The sequence below is a fragment of the Ursus americanus genome, chromosome 14 (assembly GCF_024610735.1).
Source record: "Ursus americanus isolate L20-20 chromosome 14, mUrsAme1.1.p, whole genome shotgun sequence".
Taxonomy (NCBI): domain Eukaryota; kingdom Metazoa; phylum Chordata; class Mammalia; order Carnivora; family Ursidae; genus Ursus; species Ursus americanus.
In genome coordinates, this window is record NC_142140.1 from 57,412,267 (window position 1) to 57,433,900 (window position 21,634).

Here is a 21,634-nt window from a genome sequence, read left to right on the forward strand (position 1 = left end):
ATTGACCAGGACTCCCCTGGGGTGTGGCATCCACGTTAGAGGGGCTTGAGAATGTTCTAGATGGGGAGGCGCGGCTTTGTAACTGCAGGGCCGGGGTAATTATCGGCAGCTCACTTGTGCTGGTGGGTGTTGAGATGGGGGGAGCTGGTCTGATGAAGACCCACGAGGGGGAAGGAGGGGAGGCCCCTGGGGGCACAGCGCTGCTGGGGGCTGAGCTTCCAGGCCAGATCCGGCCGCAGAGCCGGGGGGCGTCGGTGGCTCCAACGGGGGCCAGGTGACAAGCAAGAGAAGGGTCTCGAATCAGGACTTTGTGCAGTGGGAGGGGGTCTCTGAGGCCGCCAAGGACCAACGGGCCGTGCCCTCAGCTGCTTGCTCTTCTTGGACGCGAGCTCGTGAGCGCGGAGGGCGGAGAACCAGGTCCTTCCCTGAAACACGCTAATACCGCGCTGTTGAAAAAAAAAGCAAAAACAAACCCAAAACATTTTCAAGCAGCTAAAAAGGATGCCGAGTTTCAGAGATGGATGGAGGAGACTGGCGTCCTCCGAAGACGGGGACTCAGGACGAGGTGGGGATGAGGTCCAGGGCCGGAGGGCGTCTGACAGAGGTTTCTTGGCATCTGGAATCTTCCTTCTTGTCCTTCTCTGTGTTCTTGTCGCCTCAGGACAGGCTAGAGAGAGATAAGCACAGGTCAGGTCATCATTATTTTTAAAGCAAGCGGGGAATGCATCCGTGGGTGGACTGCACAGCGTGATCTAATCCGGCTTTGGGATCCTCGGCAGCAAGAGGGGTACCTGCTGCCTGCCACCCACCTGGCAGCCAACCGCTCTCTCTGTGCCGTAGCAGAACGGGCCCTGGGGCCGGCGCCTCCAATCAGACCGGAGGGAAGCTTCGAGACAGCCCCTTATCCTTCCGTCCCTCCATCTGCCATCTAGTCACCCACCCATCTGTCTGTCCATCCATTGCTTCCTACAGTTTCTTTTGTGTCTTTAATTATTTTACTTTAAAAGATTTTATTTATTCATTTTTAGAGAGAGAAAGAGCACGGGGAGGAGCAGTCAGGGAGGGAGAGGGACAAGCAGACTCTGCACCGAGCGAGGAGCCTGACACGACCCTGAGATCATGACCTGAGCCGAAATCAAGAGTCTGACACTTGGGGCGCCTGGGTGGCTCCGTCGGTGAAGCGTCTGCCTTCTGCTCGGGTCATGATCCTGGAGTTCCGGGATCGAGTCCCACATCGGGCTCCCTGCTCAGCGGAGAGCCGCCCTCTGCCTCTGCCTGCCGCTCCCCCTGCTCGTGCGCACTCTCTCTCTCTCTGACAAATAAATAAAATCTTTAAAAAATTTTTCTAAAAAAACCCCAACAAATCACAAGTGTAAGAACAACCGCTTTGCCGAGTTCTGTGGGTCCGTCAGCAAAGCTGAACCCGAGGGTGGTCTCCGTGACCCCCGACACAGGCTTTTCCCGGCATCTGGAGCAGGTGGGGGCCCTGAGACAGGCCGTGGGCAAGCTGTGTACTTGTGGCTGAGTAATAAAGCCCGGGCTTGGGGCACCTGGCCGGCTCAATCCACACAGCACACGACTCTCGATCTCAGGGTCGTGAGTTCAAGCCCCACACTGGGTGTGGAGCCTACTTAAAATTAAAGTTAAAAAAAAAAAAATAGCCCGGGCTTTACAGGGCCTGGCTCCGGGTGGGCATCTCAGTCAGGGCCGCCATGTGGCTTAGCTCTGGGGCCTCACGGCAGTGGCGCCCCCTGGAGTTGTGCAGACCCTGGTGTCCTGGTAGCCGATCCCTCTCTGACTCCCCGGTACAGTGGCCCTCGACCCCCAGACGATGGCTCCACGGGGACATCTTTTCCAGCCAGGCACCTACACGGCTCCGCTTCCCGCTCACCTTGTCTCCTGATCTGTGACCGGAGCAGACCTGTGGAAGAGAGACGTCGGCATTATTTGCCTATCTGGGGAGCCTCGGCGTTTGGCCGTGAGCCCCACGGGGTCCGGCATGGCTTCATCTTCGTCTGGTACAAGCAAGGTTGGCACGTGTCTGCTGCGTAACCCGCGACGAGGGGCTGAGGCTCCTCACTAACGCAGAACGAGCCCACCGAGGCTGCTCCGGGTCCGGGCAGCCCGTGCCCCAGGTCGCGCGAGGGCAGGGGACGGAGGCTGTGACGAGGCTCGGAGGCAGGAGGCAGGCCGGCCGGGGCAGAGGTGGGCGGCGGGGAGAGGACCAGAGCCGGCTGTGTTTTCCGCCCACCCCAGGGCGAGGCGCTAGGGGACTTGCGATAGTATTGCTGGGTGTGAAGCAAGAGAAGGGGAGAGGGGATGGGAGCAACGGCTTAATGGGTATGGGGTCCCTTCTGGGGTGACGGGACACTCTGGAACTAGAGAGAGGTGCGGCTTGCAGAGCTTTGCCGGTGCCCTAAAGGCCCCCAGAATGTGCACTGTAAAACGGTTCGTTGCATGTCATGTGAGTTTCAATTCTGTGAAGAAGCCCCCGGAGCAGAGAGGGGGGCTGGGGCCGGCCACACGGCGACTTGGCCCACAGTGCGCGGCGTGTTCCGACCCCTGCAGCCCCAGGCAGGCAGCCGCGCCTGAGCCCCAGAGAGGAGCGAACTTTTACATTTTATCCACTGTTAATTTATTTTTAAATATTTTATTTTATTTTTTAAGTCCTCTCTACGCCCAACGTGGGGCTCGAACTCACAACCCTGACATCAGGAGTCCCACTGTGTACTGACCGAGCCGCCCAGGCACCCCGACTGTTCGTTTCAATGTAACTGCTGGCTTCTGCGGGTGTCCCTGGGGGGACAGCCCGGGGTGGAGAAGGGGGCCCCGATACCGAGCACTCACGACGGAGCCGGCATCATGCTGGCCGTTCCCGCCGCGTTCTCAGGGCCCGTCATGACAGCGCTGTGGTCGCTCTCACCAGCCGTTCGGGGGCTCGGCAGCCTCGCCCGTGGTCACCTGCACACTCACCTGTCCTCCACCGGCACTGCCTCCGGCTTCTCCTCGGACCTGGGCAGGACAAACTCTGGCTGCGGCCTGGCGCTGGGGACGGAGGGAGATGGACAGGGTGACAAGCTGGCGTGGCCCACTGTGGCCTCTGAGGGCAGCATGGATGGGGTCTCGCTGCCCCTGGACAGGCCCCGAGGGTGCAGAGATCCCCCAGGGGTTACTGACGGCAGAGGCGGCCATGGGGAAGGGGGCGAGAGTGGGGGCCTGACGGGGGAGGAGAGACCCTGAACGTTTATCTCCGGTCATCATCCCAGACACCTCGTGCCCTCATTCTGTGGCCCTCGTCCCGTGGACGCTGTCGCCCTGTGCCCTGACTCCGGCCTGCGGGGCTGGTCTCTGTTCCCTCCACAGCTAAGGCTTGGGAGCCAGGGGGCACCACTCAGGGAGACAGACAGGGAGAGACAGAGATAGAGACGGGAAGAAAGGAAGGAAGAAAGAAGACAGACAGACAACTCCGCCTCACAGCAGTAAGAGGGCCACTGTCTGGAACACGGAAGCCGAAGCCGCAGTGCTGATGAGCTCCTGGGGTGGGCGGGGGCGCGGGGTTGTGCACCTGCCGTGGAGCACAGCCGCTGCTCTGCAACGTCGTCAAAGGAGAATGACCGTGTGTTCCAATAATTCCACTCTGGGAAAGCAGGACCCACACGGACATTTGCACCCCCGTGCGCACAGCAGCAGGGTTCACAGCGGCCGAAAGGTGGGAGCAAACCCAGTGTCCACTGGTGGATGAAGGATGATCACAGCGTGTCCTTCCATCCACACACTGGAACGTGATCCAGCCTTAGAACGGAAGGGACCCTGACACCTGCCACAACGTGGACGGACCCCGAGGACGCCGGGCTCAGCGAGAGCAGCCAGACCCAGAAGGACACATCCCGCAGGACCCCACTCCCAGGAGGTCCCCAGAGGAGTCCCGTCCACACAGACAGAGAGGAGCTGGTGGGAGCCAGGGCTGGGGCTGGGGGTGCGGAGTCCGTGCTTCCTGGGGACGGAGTCTCCGTGTGGGGAGATGGAATGTTCTGGAGACGGAGGATGGGGGTGAGTGCAGGACGGGGAGAGTGTGCTTCATGTCGCGGAGCTGTGCACTGAAAGTGGTTAAGATGGTGAATTTCACGTTGTGTGTATTTTACCGCAATAAAACATTAAGAAAGAGAGAGAGAAAGACAGGATGGAAGGTGGGGGGGGGAAGGGGAGGAGAGAAGAGGAGAAGGCTCAGGTTGGTGCGTCCCACCTGCCCTCGGCCTCCCTCTGGCTTGTCATTATTAAACGACACTGCGTGAGGCCACCATAGCTCTGGTCCTTACACGGCCATCCGCCCACATCCCCGCTGCCGCAGGACCCGCTCTCCTTACTTGGCGAGGTGTCCCTCTCCTTTGCCATTTGAGGAGCCCTCTGGACCACGACTCTGTCTTATCCACCTGTCTCCCCTGAGACAGGCACAGGGCCTGGCAATGCCAGAAAGGCCCAGCCCTCCCCCAGACTCGCTGTGTGGCCTTGGGCAGGTGCTTTGCCCTCTCTGAGCCTTGGATCCCCGAGCTGTAAGATGCTGTCTGGAGTCCTGGCCCTTACCCGCTCTGGGGGGTGGGGCGGAGGCGGAACAGTCCCGAGGTCCTGAGACCACCAATCATGATTATGCCACCAACGAAAATTGAGCCAGAGAGTTAGTGAAGGGGGCATTTCTGGGTCTGTCCGGGGTGAGGTTGGAGCTTGTGTCCCCTCTATCAAGGGAGCACTTAATTTTATCATGATTACTATGAGCCACCATTTTTACCAAGTGGGTCCCACTGTCCCGACTTCTCGAGGTAACCCCCACAGCGGATGTGAACTTTTGACTTGCCTCTTGTCACTCTGGGATTAAGTGGGGGAGACTGGATTAGAACCCTGGTCTGCTTCAAAGCTCTCAACAAGGCCACGTGTGTGGGTGTCATTGGACCCAGCCGAGCTGAAGCTGCCAGCAAGCCCCCAACTCTAGGCCCAACCCAGACCCCACCCTGACTCGGCCCCGACGGGACAGGCCCTCTGCACAGACCTCTCTCTCCTGGCCTTGAGCCTCTCCTCTTCGTACCTGGAAGAGAGAAAGTAAAACGCATCAGACACGGCCCTCCTTGCCCGTACGTGTGCGGCCCGGGGACTCCCTTTGCTCTTGGGAACGGAGAAACAATCTCATTGTCACGTCTGAAGCACACGCCAGGCGTCAGGGCAGAAAGACAGCCGGACAGTCTTTTTCACATTTCCTGCAGCGGCTTTGCGAACTCCCCCAGAGCAGGGAAGACCTGTCTCGTTGGTGTATTCCAGCACCGGACAGATTCCAGACTCGGCAGGTCTTTTTTTCTTGCCTGATCCAGCAGCAGCAGTTACACAGTGCCGTTAGAAAGCCACACCCTCGCTGACGTGCCCCTTCATCAGGGCCGCTTTCCTCTAAAAGGCTAGAGAGTAAGTATTTTCCACCCTGTAGGCCAGTTTCAGCCACAACTACTCAATTCAGACGTAGCTCAGATGCGGCCATAGCGGATCCGTCAACGGATGGGTGTGGCTGTGTGCCAATAAAACTTTATGGATAAAACAAGCTGTGGGCCATGGCTTGCTGGACCACTTACCCTCGAACCTCACACGTGCGTGTTTCACCGTGTTTCCCTCTGCTCTGAGGCTCCCACTCATGCCTGGTTCCCGGACACGCCAGAGGGGAGGGGAGGAGCCTGGGGGTGGGGGACACTCGCACAGCTCGGGGGACACTTACTGTAGCACGCAGTCTGGGATTTGCACGTGCTCCATGGGGATGAGCTGCTCCAGGTCTTCCAAGCTGTGCACGTACTGGATCTTGTTGATGAATTTGACGCTGGCAGGAGGAGAAGGAGAGAGAGGTCTGCAGTCCAGGCCCGGAGGGATCGCTGGCCGATGGGGATGCCCCGAGCCCCTTCCATCAAACCTCCGTCCCTGCCCAGGCTAGCCTCTACCACCGCCCCTCGGGGGTGGACAGAGCAGAACCCAGGGTCAAGGGAAGGGTCCCTGCCGAGCTTTGTCACCAGCTGCTGCTTTGAACTCATGGTTACTATTATTTTTTAAAAATTTAATTAAACCTAAGTTGGATAAAATGCAGAATATGCTTTTTTTCAAGGTCAAATAATTTTTCTAAATGACAGACATAAGGCCTGGAGAATACAGCACTACAGAAAATAATAAAATAATTGAGTAACAGTAAAAAAAAAAGTAAGATATAGTCAAATGTCTACGAAAGCGCGCTAAGGCGTTTCCTGTCTATTTTTAGAGATGAGATAAAATTCGGCTCTGGCCTTCCGGCGGCTGATGCAAAGGGAGACACGTGATGAATTACACAGTTCACAGTGTCCACTAGGGAAGAATCCAGCAGTCGCCCGGCAGAAGGCCGCTCGTAACGATTAGGCACGACACCCGTTCCCCATGGACAGTCACAAAGCGGCCGCGTGCGGCGGAATGAGCAGAGCCAACTGCTTTTGCGCGGTTCAAACCACTTTTTTAATAAAAAGGAAAAAAACCCAACCCGGTTATCCTTGGAGCCCGAGGTCTCTGTCCTGTTGTTGTGAGAAGGGCCCGTGGGCAGGGAATGAGCCTCAGACACACAGGCAGGAATCGTGTCCACACGACCTGAGTACGTCCCGCCCGGAGTGCGCGGAGGGCGGACTGCGCTGATCTGTTAGAAAGGGTTTTGCGGTGCACAGAGCCCGCACCTGCTGCTCCGAGCGCTGGGCTATGAATGCGGGCGGGAAGCCCGGTCACTGCCACCTGGTGATGCCCACCGTGCCCATCCTCAGACACCGATGCCCGAATCTCCACGGTGACAAGGCTCTGTCTGCCTGTGGGGCCAGCTTCCTTTCTCACCTGGGGGGGGGGGGTTCCCGGGAGGCGGAACTCCTCACCCGGGCAAGGGGCACCCCCAGCGTTCTGATCACCACGGGACAAAGCGGCCTCGTCTTCGAGTTGTAATCACACAGCCTTGGGGCCACCGGGGGCTCAGAATGGTCTCCTTTCCTCGGCTTGTACATGGGGAAGCTCACTTTTCTCTCCTGCTTCCTCCTTTCGCTTTGAAAACTCAAAACGAGACCCTCAAAATTCACGATGGGAAAGCAATCACGGGTGAAAGCGTTGTCTGCATTCGAGGCAAATGTCTGTTCCCGGTTGGGGACACTGAGGACAGCAGACGGCGCTTCCGTTCGGCTGGAGTGCGTGCTCGCCGTTTCGCCCAGGGGTTCATCGTTACACACACGGCCCGTGACGAGCCTACAGACCCACCTGAGTTTACTAGGGTGCGAGTATTTTAAGGTGCTGCCAAGCCCTTGAACTCCGACCGGCTGAGCTCACCTCCCTGCAAACTGTTCACGCTGAGAGCGCGTCCCCTTCAGAGGGTGGACCTTCCCCCAAGCTCGTCACGCATCATTAACTGGGAATGTGAATGCGAAGGATCTTTTTCTTTTCAGGTTTATTTATGAAAGCGATCTCTACACCCCACGTGGGGCTCGAACTCACGACCCCGAGATCAAGAGCCGCGCGCGTGCTCTACCGCTCAAGCCAGCCAGGCGCCCCTTGAAGGATCTCGATTCGATTCAATGCTCTGAATCGTATTAAATTAAATACCGGGTTTCTGTGATCGACTAGGGCATTTCACACGACTAATTTGGTTTTAGTTGATCTGCATATCGGGCGCTTTTCTATCTGCACTAAAGGGTTAACCCAGCGGGTTGGCACGCCCAACCCCCACCCACTGCAAAGAAAGACCCGGGTTCCTGATGTTCGTGGGAGGTGGCAGGAAGCACTTGGAATGCCCTGCCTGCTGAGTGCCCTGGGTACCTGGGGCCTTGAGCCCGGCCACATAGTCGGTGTTGAGGATGCGACCTCCGTGGGCGTCTTGGGCACATCCCGTCAGCGTGACCTCTGGGCCGCCCAAAGACAGAAGCCAAGGCCGGCCGCTTGGCTCCTCCATCCCGTGTGGCTCAACCCCCGGGAAAAGCCTGGCGAGCAGGGCGAGCTTGCTGCTTGGTGGTACTTCCCCTCTCTTGTCACACATCATCACAGGGACAATTGAGGGCTTTTGCTACCACTCCGTGGGAGGGGACACCTTGTCCTTTCCCACCTTCGATGTGCATCCTTCCCCTGTAGCAAACGGTAACAGCTTCTCTGCGTTCTGTGAGTCCTTCCAGTGAACCTCACAGCCGAGGGTGGTCTTGCGGACCCCCAACACACACGTTCGTGACATTATTGCTGGGAGGGGCTTGGACCCCCCTGGCGTTCTCAGGGTCCCCTCGCAGATGCTGGAGTGAACAGAGGTGGGCTCACTTTGGGGGGGGGGGCTGTGGTGGGCTAGCGACCTGGCTGCATGACCCTGGCTGAGTCCCTTGACCCTTCTGGGCCCCAATTCCCTCCTCCATGCAATGGGTTAGTGACAGCATCGGCCTCCCAGATCGTGGTTATAAACATTAAAAGGTATCCAACATTTACTACGGGAGGGCTGCTTGCTAGTATTCTTCCTGTGTTGGTCCCTTAATAACAACACATGTGATTGAAAATGGTTTAAAGCAACAATACAAGGATGCCTGGCGGGCTCAGTCGGTTAAGCGACTGCCTTCGGCTCAGGTCATGATCCCAAGGTCGTGGGATCGAGTCCCACATCGGGATCCTTGCTCCGTGGAGAGCCTGCTTCTCCCTCTGCCTGCTGCTCCCCCTGCTTGTGCTTACTCTCTCTCTCTCTGACAAATAAACAAATAAAATCTTAATAAAACATAGAACACCAATACATATTTGTCACAAAGAAGCTGCAAAATACAGATTGAAACAAGAGACGCACACGACCCGGCAGGAGGTCCGGCACAGGGCACAGCACTATTACCTGATGAAGGGACGGGAGATGGCCAGCACGGTGCGGATGAACCAGGATGGGTGCACGATGATGAGGGACTTGAGGTTTTTCCGCAACCTGTGGGGGGAGCACAGGAAACGCACGAGATGAGGGAGGAGCTAACAGGTGCTGCCTCCCCTCTGCTCCCAGCTGACGGCCACGCTTGTCTCCAGTTTCCAGGGGGGAGGGGGGCCTGTGAAGCAGGGCCCCTTGGTGGAGTTTGTGGGCAGCCACCCCGACGTCTCGTCCCGGCTGTCACCTCATTTCATAGTCTGAGCTCTTGCCTGCGTGGCCACACTGCCTCCCGTTTCTGAAAGATCTCCCGGGGCGCCCGGATTCTGACCGCCGGCTGTGGTCGTATCCAACTGCATCTCCCCCCAAATTCCTATGTTGTAGTCCTGACCCCCCTGGACCTCAGAACGGGACATTGGAAAATAAGGCCATCGCAGATGTGTTTCGCTAAAATGATGTCCCACCAGGGGCAGGGTGAGCCCTAACGCAATCACTGGGGTCCTTCCAAAGAGGGGGCATCCGGACACAGACACACGAGGACAGGCCACGCGACCACGGAGGCAGGGGTGGGGCGAGGGACGCCGAGGATGGCCGACGACCCCCAGGAGCGCGGAGACACGTGGAACAGACGCCCCCTCACGACCTCCGAGGGAACCGACCCTGCCCACACCTCGCTCCTCGGCTTCTGGCCTCCAGAGCCGGCGGCAAACGCGCCTGTGCTTTCCAGCTGCGCTTCTGCGGTCGTGCGTTGCCGCGCTGACCCCCGCGCTGACCCCCGCGCTGACCCCCACGCCGCCTTCGGGGCCCCGCCCCACGCACGCACCTCCTGTCGATCATCTGGTAGCACTTCTTCAGCCAGCCGATGCCGGGCATCCTCCGCCGGGGCGTGGCGCCGTTCAGGTAGACGATCATGTAGTCCTCCGCCACCAGCAGCTCCAGACTGCTGATAACGTACCTGGCGCGGGGGCGGGGCCGGGGGGCGGAGTTAGGGAGCCCCGGTCCCCGCCGCCAACGCCTGTGGCACCTGCGTCCTCGCACACTCGGGGTGGGGGCTGGACGTAGACCCCAATCCACCCCGAATCAGTGTCAGTGGGCAAAACGGTAGCAGCGGTTACTATTTCATGGAGCACTTATTAGGCACCACGTGTTTTATAGGCACGACCTCATCCAGTGTCTCCGTGAACCCTGAGAGGTGGGTCTCCCAGCCCCAGATACAGCTGGGGAACAGTGTACAGTCCCCTGCATCAGACGTGTGGGTCTGGGGTCCGCCCCTGTCCCGATTCTCCCTGAGCAATTTTAGAAAAGTCCTTTCCTCTGTCTCCGCCTCGACTTTCCCACCTGTAAGGGGGGCACGAGGGTGGGCTCCCTGGTTTCTGGGGCCTCTTCGTGCTCTGACCCGTCGCCCTCTGAACCACCCGGCACCCCAGCCCTGTCTGCTACCCGCAGGGTGTAGCATCGGTCTCCGTCCCAGCACAACGGCACCGGGTGTCCCCGGCCAGGCGACGTAACCTCCCCGCGTATCGGGTGCTGCGCGTGCGGTCTGAGCAGTTCCAGCGTCTACACCGCGCCCCGCCCCCCCCGGGACGCGCTGAGCGTGAGCTGCGTCTTCACGTGCAAGCGTGCAAGCGCTTGGCCCGCGGGGGCCGTACGTCAGTCAGCGGGGGTGAGGATGGGTGGTTCTTGCTGCGGAGAGAACCGCGGGCGGGGGACGGCGCGGCGGCCACTTACAGGAAGAGGTTCTCCATGATGTAGTGGTAGTCGGGGGAGCTGCTGTCCGGGAGGAAGCAGGCCGCAAACACGATGATGGCGTTGAGACCTTCGCCGTAGTACCCTGGGGAGAGGCGGCCAGGGAGTGGCTCCCGCTCTGAGCTGCCCGGAGCTCTGGCCAGGCACCCACCTCCTCGCCAGCCAGGCCGCTACAGCTCTGAGTCGTAGCACCTCGTCTGGGGGAGTCACCAAACCCCGAGCTCTGCCGCCAACCTCGTAGGCACCCCTGTGTGCACCCAGCCTGTCTGTACCCACCCCCCCATGAGGGCTTAACATCCCTTGGCTCAGATGAAGAGACTGAGGTTCAGAGAGGGCCTCTGACAACCTCCAGTTGGCTGGCGGGAGCCGGGAGGAGCCCAGGGGGTGCGGTCTCACCTCCGTGGGTCACTACCCTCATGTAGGGCCGGATCATGTGCAGGTCAATTCGGTGCTCTTGTTCTCCGATGATCACCGTCCTCCACAGGCGCCCATTGGTGGCACCGCCATCCTCCACTGCACCGTCCCCAAACAGGTCTGCGCTGTCCCCGGGCATGTTCTTGGCGGCAGCCACAGGGGTGTCATCTGGAAGCAGGCCGGGGGCGAGCGGAAGCGATGCCTGAGTCCAGACGTTTTGTCCCAGCCTCCCGCCCAGTAACCCCCCCCCCCACTGCCTGTGGCTGTGTGACCATCTTTCTCCTGTGACACTTGTCCATATGCTTCTCCCCGTTTGTCCATTTGCCCCTCCTACTCTCCCTACATGGTCCAGCTCAAATGCCACCTTCTCCAGGAAGCCCTCTGGGGCCCCCCCTTTGCTGGCCTCCCAGAGCACTCTGTTGGTTTTGGACTCAGAGCCTCTGAACACCAGTAACACACAGGGAAATTGATCAGGGATGGAAACCCCCAGCGCACAGAAGCCCAGGGCCGGGCAGCTTCGTGGCTGAATTCCAGCAAACATCTAAAGAGGTAACACCAGGGGCTCCTGGGTGGCTTTAGTCGCTGAAGCGTCTGCCTTTGGCTCAGGCTGTGATCCCAGGGTCTTGGGATCAGTCCTGCACCGGGCTCCCTGCTCAGCAGGGAGTCTGCTTCTCCCTCCGCTCCTCCCACCGGCTCATCCTTTCTCTCTTTCTGTCAAATAAATACCTAAAGTCTTTTTAAAATAAATAAACAAATCCTTCTCCCTCTTGGCACCGCAGAAAATTCAGGGCGTCCTGGGTGCTGCAGGGGCTGAGAGGGCCTCTTGCCCCCCCCATTCGATGCCACGAGCACCCCCAGTGTGACAGCCCCAGATGTCCCCAGACATGGCTCCATGACCCCTGGGTCAGGACCGCCCCTCAGATGAGACCCCCACCCCCCGCCCTGTCCCAACCCCTCACCCTACTTTCCTCTTAGCACCGACGACCGACTGCAACGAGCTGGGGCACATTTGTTTCGTTGTCTAGCGTGTCTTCCCTCCGGCCGCGCGTGGGGACGGGTACCACCTCTCCTGCCATATCCCCCCCCCCACCCCACACCTCAGTAAGGACCTGCTCCTGCACAAGTGCCCCCCACTCACCTGTGTAATCATTGGAGGCACCTCACTTTAGACGTGGTCACCTTTGAGAACCATGTGAAAGCCACGTCCCCCCAGGAAAACCCTCACACCCACAAGAAGAACGTGTGGGCGTTGCAGCAGGGGAGGGACGCTCTCGGGGCTGCTCCGGGAGCCCTGGCCGGAGGCCCTGCCCCACCGGAGCCCGAGGGCACGGGCGCGGCCCCAGCCTCACCTTCCCACTCTAGCTCGTGGCCGTTCCCCAGAAACTCCAGCGAGTCGGTCTCATCGGGGGTCTCGATGTCATCCACGTTGATGTCCAGGTCGTCGGGGGTGTCCAGGAAGTCGTCGGACAGCAGGGAGCCCTCGCTTTGGTCCAGGGAGATGTTGATCTCCGGGGCAACCAGGGTCTTCCGCTTCCGATGAGCTCCGTTGAAGTTCAATGTGTTGGGAGGGGCTGTTTGGAAAACAGGAAAATGAGACAAAATCACTGTCTTTTCTTCTTTCTTTGTCCCCCTCCCTGTTTGCTGACCTGGCGAGAGCTCCACCCCATCACGTGGGATGGTGAGAAGTCAGAGGCCATCCTTTGGGGCAGGCAGGGGCTCAATGCCGACACCTCGCCTCTCTAAGCTTGACTTACTTTTACCATCTGCCAGATGGGACTCACACAAGCGGAGTCGGGTCAGGCTCACACGGATGGCCTGCGGACCAGCCCCCGGGCAGCCTGCCCGGCTCCGGACCCTCCAGTATCTGTGATCACTGTTGCCCCTGGATACGGCCGGCAGAGAACGTCCTGACCTTTCCCCTCTCCGCGACATTCGCCTCTTAAATAACTGACACTGACGGACCCTGCCACGTGGTCCAGGCCCTCTGGGAAGTGCTCCCCGAGTGTTTTCCTGTTTCCACCTTACAATATCAACACAGGGCAAGTTCTGTTATTATCCCCTTTACCAGGTGAGCAGACCAAGGCACGGAGGGTGCAGGGCCTTCTGGATCTCTCGGGAGCAGGTCAGGCTGGGCATGCCCCATGGTCTGAACTGCTTTCTCCTGGACACTCTTAGCTGGGACTCTGGTCTCCTTGTAAAAAGTGGCTTCCCTCCCTGCCCCGGGGCTGCCCCCAAGGGGTTAGAGCAGATCGCACAGCAGGCTGAGCAGAGCTGGCCCCTGGGGGGTGACGGAGGTCACCTTACGTCCGAGGAGAGTGACCCCCTGTGGCCCCCAAGCCAGCTCGAGGGGGAGAGGCTGCTCTTCCAGAGGCCTTGGGAAGTCCCCCCAGTTTCATCGGTGCACAGCGAGTGAGAACAAGTGAGCCAGCGGGAGAGCCCTACTCTTCTCGCGCGAGGTGAAGACATTCCCCAATCCACGATTAAACGGACCAGCCCCTCACTTTTTTTCTCCTTTGAATTTTTTCAGCCCTAAGCCATGGGTCACAGGTGACTGCTTCATGAGACACGGGGAGGTAAGTGTGTGCTTTGGCACAAGATGATAAAAACCAGTCATATTTACTCAGTCCTGCTCTGTGCAGGCCACTGACACGATTTCTTGATCTCACCATGACCTGGTGTGGCAAGACACGTCACCCACTTTACAGATGGGGACACTGAGGCGGCGACTGCCAGGACCACTTGGCTGTCAAGGGCAGCACAGTGTGGGGAGTGGGGAGTCAGGTGTGCTTGGTAGAAACAGGGCTCCCTCTCCCTGAGGGGGTGGAGCTGCAGGTCGCAGCACAGGGGACGGGGAGCCTGGGGGTGTCTGCACACTTCTCCCCAGCAGGGAAGCAAGGCAGTGGTAATGTCACTGTGTGGGCCGGCAGGACAGAACATTGAGCCAGAGAGGATTGTTCTCCAGACTTAAAATCCAACACAATTTGCACTAAAAAAAAAAAAAAAAACCAACCTAATGGAGTATGTCCCGCCAAGCTTTGGACTCTCTGGAACTGATGACCCCTTTCTTCCTTCCCATTTCTCCTTTTTGGAGTGAAGATATCTATCCCACGCCTGTCCCTCCATCATATTTTGGAAGCAGATAACCTGTCAGGTGTCACATGTTCACAGCTGAAGAGGGATTTTGCCCCAGGATGAACCACACCTGAGTCTTCTTCCTTTTAATGGCCCTCGACTGATTAGATGCGGCCCACCCATATTATGGCATGCAATCTGCTTTACTTAGAGTCTACTCATTTACGTGTTAATCTCATCGAAAAAGTGACTCTCAACAGGAACATCTAGAATAATGCTTGACCAAATCTCTGGGTACTGTGGTCCAGCCACGTGGACACATAAAATTAACCACCATGTCTTCTCCGTCTCCTTAACTAAATAAATCTCACTTGCAAAGTCCCTTTGGCCATGTGAGGGGACATTTGCAGATTCCAGGATTAGGATCTGGATATCTCCGGGGGCTGTTATTCACCCAGCCACACCTAGGAAGTGGGGTACTATTATTACACACCCCTCGTTGTACAGAAGTAGGAAACAGGGGTTCAAAGGGGTGATGGGACACACCCAACATCACCCTCTGGGGATGTGACAACAACAGGCAGAGCCCATGTGCTCAGGTCAGAAGGAGGACTGGTACTCTGGGGTGACCAAGCATCCTGAATGGCTCCTGAAAACTGGGACGAGCTGGTGCCCCTCTCTGGCTCATAGGCAGACCTGGCTCTTGGTGCTGTGTGATGTCAGGGATGTGGCTGTCCCTCTCTGGTAAGTCTTTTCTCAGAAAAGGTGGGCGCTGTGATGAGCTGCACGGGCAAGATGCAGGCAGAAGGGGGGCCCCCAGCAGGACTCTGAGGAGATGCCGCAGAGAACACGTGTTCGTGGCAGCTCCTCTGGCTGCCCTGAGCCCCTGTCTCTGAATTCTGGGGCTCTGGAACCTCAGAGCCGTGAGCCCTCCTGATGCTTAGGGCAGCAGAGCCCTCCCAGGGCTGACTTTGTGCCTGGCAACTCCTGGGCACTTTATACATGTCACCTCATTAAATCCTTGCATACCCCCTTCTGCAGGAAGCTCACTACCTGTATTTAATAGGTAAGGACTCGAAGGCACAGAGAGGCTAGCAACAAGCTCAAGGACACATAGCAACACCACATGCCAACTTTGTGACCGGGCCCACACGTCTCTCACCCACCCTGGCTGTTTTCCCTCCAAGCCTCTGAGCAGAACAACCCCCTTCCCTGACATTCCGCCCGGGGACATGGCCTCTGACACGTCTATAGTCTCAGCCTCAGGCAGAGCGAGATCCGGAAACAGCGCGCCCGTTTCCGCACACTACAGGGGAGGGACACTTACAGGACGTGTCTTCTGTGGGGCTGCCAAGCGGGTCCATCCCCGTCTCTTCCGGGAGTGGACTGCAGACCCGGCCGAGCGCAGATGTCAGCCACCGGAGCGCAGGGTGCAAAGAAACAGCAGCAAGACTCGGTTAGTTCAGGGGGGTTGCTGGGACAGAGCGCACCTGTTCGTCGGCACAGAAAATCATAACACGTCAGTGCCCGAGGGCTCCTTTCAGATCGTCTTGGGGATATTAAGCCGTTTTTAGGTCATGGAGTATTGGACTGTGAGCCAGAGTATAAAATAAAATGTCCGTCAGTCCATAAAGATGTACATAACTGGCTGAATAATAAACAGGGAGAAGAGACACATTCTCTGTGCAGAATTCCAAATAACGTATGTCGATTCTCTGCCGTCCAGGAGATAGAGACTGGGGAGGGGGGACAGCGTGCAGAGGGGAAGCCAGTAACCAAGCAGGGGAGACACCTGATTGCCCACCTCAGCCAGGGGACCAAGGCCAACGTCTGCAGTGACAAGCCGTGGTGACAGCACGCCCCCCCGAGATGGCGTCAGGAGAAGGGCACTTCGCTTGGGGGCCTTCCTCCCCAAACTCATCCCCCCAGTCTCACCACGCGAAAAACCCCAGACAAATCCAAGGAAGGGGCTTCCTACAAAACCCCTGCCCCATCCTCCACGCCACTGTCAAGGGGCTTCAAAACCCAGAGAAGTCTGAGAAACTGTCCCAGCCTGGAGGAGTCCAAGGAGATGCGACGACTCCGTATCACATGGAACCCTGGGACAGAAAAGGGACATTGGGGGAAACTGAGGAAATCGGAATAAATTGCGGACTCGGCTTACTAAGAATGTATCAACATGGGTCTATTAATTGTAACAGAGGCACCCTTCTAATGCAAGATGTTAATCATAGGACGAGCTGAATGCAGAATATAGGGAAAATTTCTGTAATATTCTTTCAACTTCTCTGTAATTTCTAAAACTTCTTTTATTTATTTATTTATTTATTTATTTGTTTGTTTACTTTTTTTTTTCTGAGAGTGACACGGAGGGTTGGGGGAGGGACAGAGGGAGAGGGAAAGAAGCAGACTCCCCACTAAGCACGGAGCCCGATGCGGGGCTCGATCTTCTCACCCTGAGATCACGATTTGAGCCAAAATCAAGAGTCGGCCGCTCCACCGACTGAGCCACCCAGGCGCCGGTGTAAATCTAAAACTTCTAAAAGGTAAAGTTTTGTTATTAAAAATAATGTCGCCAACTATGCGTTTGTGCCCCTTTAATTTTGCTGAGCATGGATTTGCAAAAATAAGACCTTTTTTTTTTTAAGATTTTACTTATTTGGGAGAGAGAGAGAGCATGAGCAGGGGGAGGAGAAGAGGGACAGGGACAAGCGGACTCCGCACAGAGCATGGAGCCTGATGCGGGGCTCGATCTCACTACCCTGAGACCATGACCTGAGCTGAAATCAGGAGTCGGTGCTTAACCGACTGAGCCACCCAGGCCGCCCCCAAATAAGACCTTTCTTCCTGGCAACGCCTGGGCCACTTTTGGGAGCGACAGCTCACGCTGCCTGAGCTTGACCCAGGCGCTCCGGCTCCTTTGCTCCCGGGAAATACTCAATTTGAGGCAAAGCTTTTGCAGAGTGCTCGGGATGCCAGGGGCTCTAGTTGCAGGGGTGCTGACTCAGGGGAGCACTCATTCACCCCTGCAGCTCGGCAGTGCCAGCAGGGCTGAACGGGGAGCTGCTCAGGAGAGGAGAGGATGGATGATGGAATGCGTCTTCCTTTCCTTTTGAAAATGATTCATTCCCTCACCTCCATTGTGTTCAGGGCCTGGGCTGGCGCCCTTCTTCCTCTTCTACTCCCCTTCCACCCACTCAGCCAACAACCAGCTCCTGGAACAGCCACTACCCCCCAGGCGCAGTGGAGGGTCTGGGGCGTAAGGGAAGAACAGGACCTCACGGCTCCCATGCAGGTCAGAGGTGCACAAGGAACAGGCCCACAGGAAGTGAAGACACGTGTCCACACAAAAGCTCACACCCCAGTGTTCACAGCGACACGATTCACAGCAGCCAAAGAGTGGAAACACCCCAAATGTCCATCGACAGATGAACAGATACACACAATGTGTCCCCCACGCATGGGCACGTCCCTTGGCCACCAGCAGGAGCGAGGCGCCCACCCACGCTGCCCCGGGGACGGACCCTGAGCCCACGACGCTGGGGGAGGGAACCAGACACAGAAGCCCCACGGCGTGGGAGTCCACGTGTGTGACACGTCCAGAACAGGCTCCTCCACGGACGGGCAGGGGGCTCGCGGGGGCTGGGGGAGGAGGCGGGGGTGACAAGTGGCTGCCGATGGGGACGAGGTTTCACTTTGGGGAGGTGGAATGTTCTGGAACTCAGTGGAGGTGGGGGCTGCACAACATTGTAAAGGTACCAAATGCCACTGCGTTGTGCACTTAAAACTGTTGCTTCCATGCTCTGTGCATTTTCCCTCAGTTAAAAGAAAAACAAGCGTGGAATAAAGTCAGAAGAAGCAGACAAGGCTGACGAGCCAGCTTACACGCCCGCTGCGCGTCCCTACTGCTCCCCGTTGTCTGTAGCTCCCAACATGGGGGACTCACGAAGGAGTCCTGGGTCCCAGAGCGCAGGAAACACACCTGCCACTTGCCAGGTTGCCCCGAACTGCAGACTGAGGGTGGAGGCACGCCCCTGGTTTCGTCCTGCCTACGCAGCATTTAAAAACACTTTAAGTTTGCTGTCAAATCAGAGACGTAACAGTAACACACAAATTTTGCATTTCTGTCTTTTCCTCAATCACACACCCGCCCTCTGGGAGAGGTAAGCACCCACCAGGAGCGGATTGCGGGCCATTCCTGCTGCCCTGGGTGCTGGAATGTTGTTCCGGTTCTTTCTATCATGTCCACTGCCTGCCCGGCGCCCATCGATGTCTCCAGCTGCAATTCCCGTTTTAGGAAGAGCTGGAATCGTGACTTACCCCACGGGCAGGGCGCTCGCTGCGTGCTGGTTGGGGATGTTTGCGGTATAATCTTACTTGCTCCTCACAGCACCCCTAGGAGGCAGGAAGGAGCCCACTGCACAGAGGAGGAAATTGAGGGATCCCTCCCGCCCCCAGGGGTGGGGGGAGTAGTAGAACAACCCAGTGCAGAGCGGATTCCAGTCATTGCTCTCCACTGCCCCCTTGTGATCGCTCAGCCCACGTGCACCGACCCCAGTGGGGACATCAGGGAAAAATCCACCGGCCTGGGCGACCCGTCCTCCGTCCAGCCAATGGTCTTCTGGACCCCCTGTCCTGCCACCATGTCCCTCTGCCGGAGGGATGTTGTGCTGTTTGGCAGCCCGAGCTGTCCGGTTCTTATCAGGATGCGATTCAGCCTCCCAACCCTGGACGAGTCCATGTAAATCCTATGTTGGCACTAACCTAGCTGAACGGGGCCCGGCCATGGCCGAAACATCAAGGCGGGGAAAGCACCCAGCTGCTTGGTGCAGACCGGGAAACTGAGGCCCCAGGGAGACACAGCGGATGTCTGAGAGAGCCTAGAAGCCCACTCCCGCTCTGCCTCTTTCCAGTGCGACGCACGTGCGTGGTGCCCTTCCCACGCTGAGCCGGTTTTCCCCTCTGTAAAATGGGCACGGAACTAGCAGCTCCTTTTCATTCAGTTCACAAATGCACGTTAGGTGTGGGGGCTCGGGGCTGCACACGGTATGGAGCCAGGACAGAGCCTCGGCCAGGCTGCAACACAGTCCGTCCAACACCACCTGGTTGCTGCTGTCAAGGCGTCTGGCGGACGGGCCTCCCATATCCTGGGCCTCTAGGTAAGGACACTACACTGGACAATGCGGGTCTCCTGCAATCGAAAGGAGTCAAGACTTCCCCGAGGAAGAAGCGGCTCTGCTGCAGGACGTCGGTGTCACTACTGCCTGCGGCCCCAGCCCGCCTTGTGCATTTCAGACCCCGTCCCGCGCCGTGGGAGCCGCTGCCTTGGAATAAGCCACGTGCATAGAAAACACACCTACTCGGGGCGCCTGGGAGGCTCGGTGAGGCGTCTGACTCTTGATTTTGGCCCAGGTCACGATCTCAGGGTTGTGAAATCAAGCCCCGGGGCGGGGTCTGCTTGAGATTCGCTCTCTCCCTCTCCCTCTGCTCTCTCCCTCTCCCTCTGCTCTCCCCCTGCTTACTCTCTCAAAATAAATACATAAATAAATAAATATACATACTCAGGTACAAAATAATATAGAAAGTATGTAATATATCCTATACTTTATATGACATACAAAATACACATATAATTATGCATGTAATTATATGTAATTGCACATAATTGTATGTATAACACAAAAACACAATAATAGCATAATATATAAAGAACATATATAAGAACATATATATTATATATATAAAGTATATATACATAAAGAATGTAAATTAATAAATACAGTAACACAAATAAAGTAATTTTTTTTAAAGATTATTTATTTGACAGAGAGAGAGAGAGCACAAGCAGGGGGAGCGGCAGGCAGAGGGAGGGACAGGCTCCCCGTAGAGCAAGGAGCGCGATGCAGAACTCGATCCCAGGACCCTCAGATCATAACCTGAGCCAAAGACAGACACCTAACCGACAGAGCCACCCAGGTGCCCCAAATAATTTCTATGTAAATATATAATTATATAATATGACATATTATACAACTATAATGTGATTTTTACATAAAATATGATTAATAATATATATCATATGTATATGATATGTGTATATAAAATGAAAAACTATTGGTTCTGTTTCTTTGCAGGGACCCTGACTGATGCAGGAGAGGGGAAAGATACCAACAGAATAAACTAATTGATGAAGGAAGCTGATGGTGATACTTGCCACAAAGAAAGTAAGCCAGAAGAACGGGGAGTGGGGGAGGTGCAGTTGTGGGCAGTCATAGAAGGCCTCTTTGAGGAGGTGACTTTTTTTTTTAAAGATTTTATTTATTTATTTGACAGAGAGAGAGACAGCCAGCAAGAGAGGGAACACAAGCAGGGCGAGTGGGAGAGGAAGAAGCAGGCTCATAGCGAGGAGCCTGATGTGGGGCTCGATCCCATAACGCCGGGATCACGCCCTGAGCTGAAGGCAGACGCTTAACCGCTGTGCCACCCAGGCGCCCCATGAGGAGGTGACTTTTGAATGGAGACCTGAAAGCAGGAGGCTGGCAGCATGGGAAGACATGGGGAAGGGCATTCCATTTGGGCAGAGGCTCTGAGGCCAGAATGAGCTTGGAGAGTCCTAGGAACAGATCAGAAAGCAGCCGGTGGGGTAGGGGAAGGGGGGAGGGGATGGAGGATGGAGGGAGGGGATGGAGAATGGGGGCAGGGGATAGAGGATGGGGGAGAGGGGATAGAGGATGGGGGGGATGGAGGATGGGGGAGGGAGATTGAGGATGGGGAGAGGGGGATAGAGGATGGGGAGGGGATGGAGGATGGGGAAGGGGATGGAGGATGGGGAAGGGGATGGAGGATGGTGGTGGAGGAAGGAGCTATCCTGGGGTGGGAGGGAGTCCAAAGGCTGAGGCACCGGGCAGAACCCCCAGTGTGCAATGGTTGTTCCATCACGTTCAGGCTCATGCTGACCTGGAGAAGCCGGCTCAGCAGGACTCCAGGCTCCACGGAGGAGAAGCTCTGGACATGGGATAGCAGCCGAGCAAATCCCACCCTCCCAGCTGAAACCCTGCTATTTCCCCAAGGCCCGGCAGAGCTCATATCGCGCTGAGCTGACGCCTCTCCATAAACTCGGAGCAGATCCAGAGGGCTCCCCGCAGCCTTGCTCAGCCCGCCGGGGACAAGCCACGTGAAAAGTGGGCTTTCCTTTATACGCGAGGCACCCAGTGTGGCTTCATCTTTCCGAGCTGGGTTGAAGTCTGTTCCCCCAAAAGATAACTCAAGTCCTAGCTCCCAGTCCTCGGACTGTGACGTATTGGAAATAGGGCCATTGCAGACGTAATTAAGGTATGAAGAGGCCATCCTGGATTAACGGGACTCTAAATCCAGCGAGCGGCATGCAGATGAGAACAGGGGAGTTTGGACGCAGACACAGGGATGGGGCCATGTGAGGACGAGGCAGAGACTGCAGGGACGTGTCCCCAGGCCAGGGAACACCCGGGATTGCGGGCTGCACCAGAAGTTGGG

At 57.1% G+C, this 21,634-nt stretch overlaps 1 protein-coding gene across 1 annotated transcript in view; it reads right to left on the reverse strand.

The window, feature by feature from the left end:
• Positions 1-545: 545 nt before the first annotated feature.
• ATCAY (ATCAY kinesin light chain interacting caytaxin) overlaps positions 546-21,634 on the reverse strand; it is a 28,684-nt gene continuing 7,595 nt past the window's right edge. Inside the window, exons 3-13 of the mRNA XM_045804374.2 lie at positions 15,450-15,508; positions 12,400-12,621; positions 11,033-11,218; positions 10,619-10,721; positions 9,714-9,845; positions 8,870-8,956; positions 5,750-5,848; positions 5,042-5,077; positions 2,974-3,045; positions 1,892-1,921; positions 546-667 (exon numbers count right to left, since the gene is read on the reverse strand). Of these exons, the coding sequence (XP_045660330.2) occupies positions 658-667; positions 1,892-1,921; positions 2,974-3,045; positions 5,042-5,077; positions 5,750-5,848; positions 8,870-8,956; positions 9,714-9,845; positions 10,619-10,721; positions 11,033-11,218; positions 12,400-12,621; positions 15,450-15,508 (1,036 nt within the window). The 3' untranslated portion in view covers positions 546-657. The remainder of the gene's footprint in view (positions 668-1,891; positions 1,922-2,973; positions 3,046-5,041; positions 5,078-5,749; positions 5,849-8,869; positions 8,957-9,713; positions 9,846-10,618; positions 10,722-11,032; positions 11,219-12,399; positions 12,622-15,449; positions 15,509-21,634) is intronic.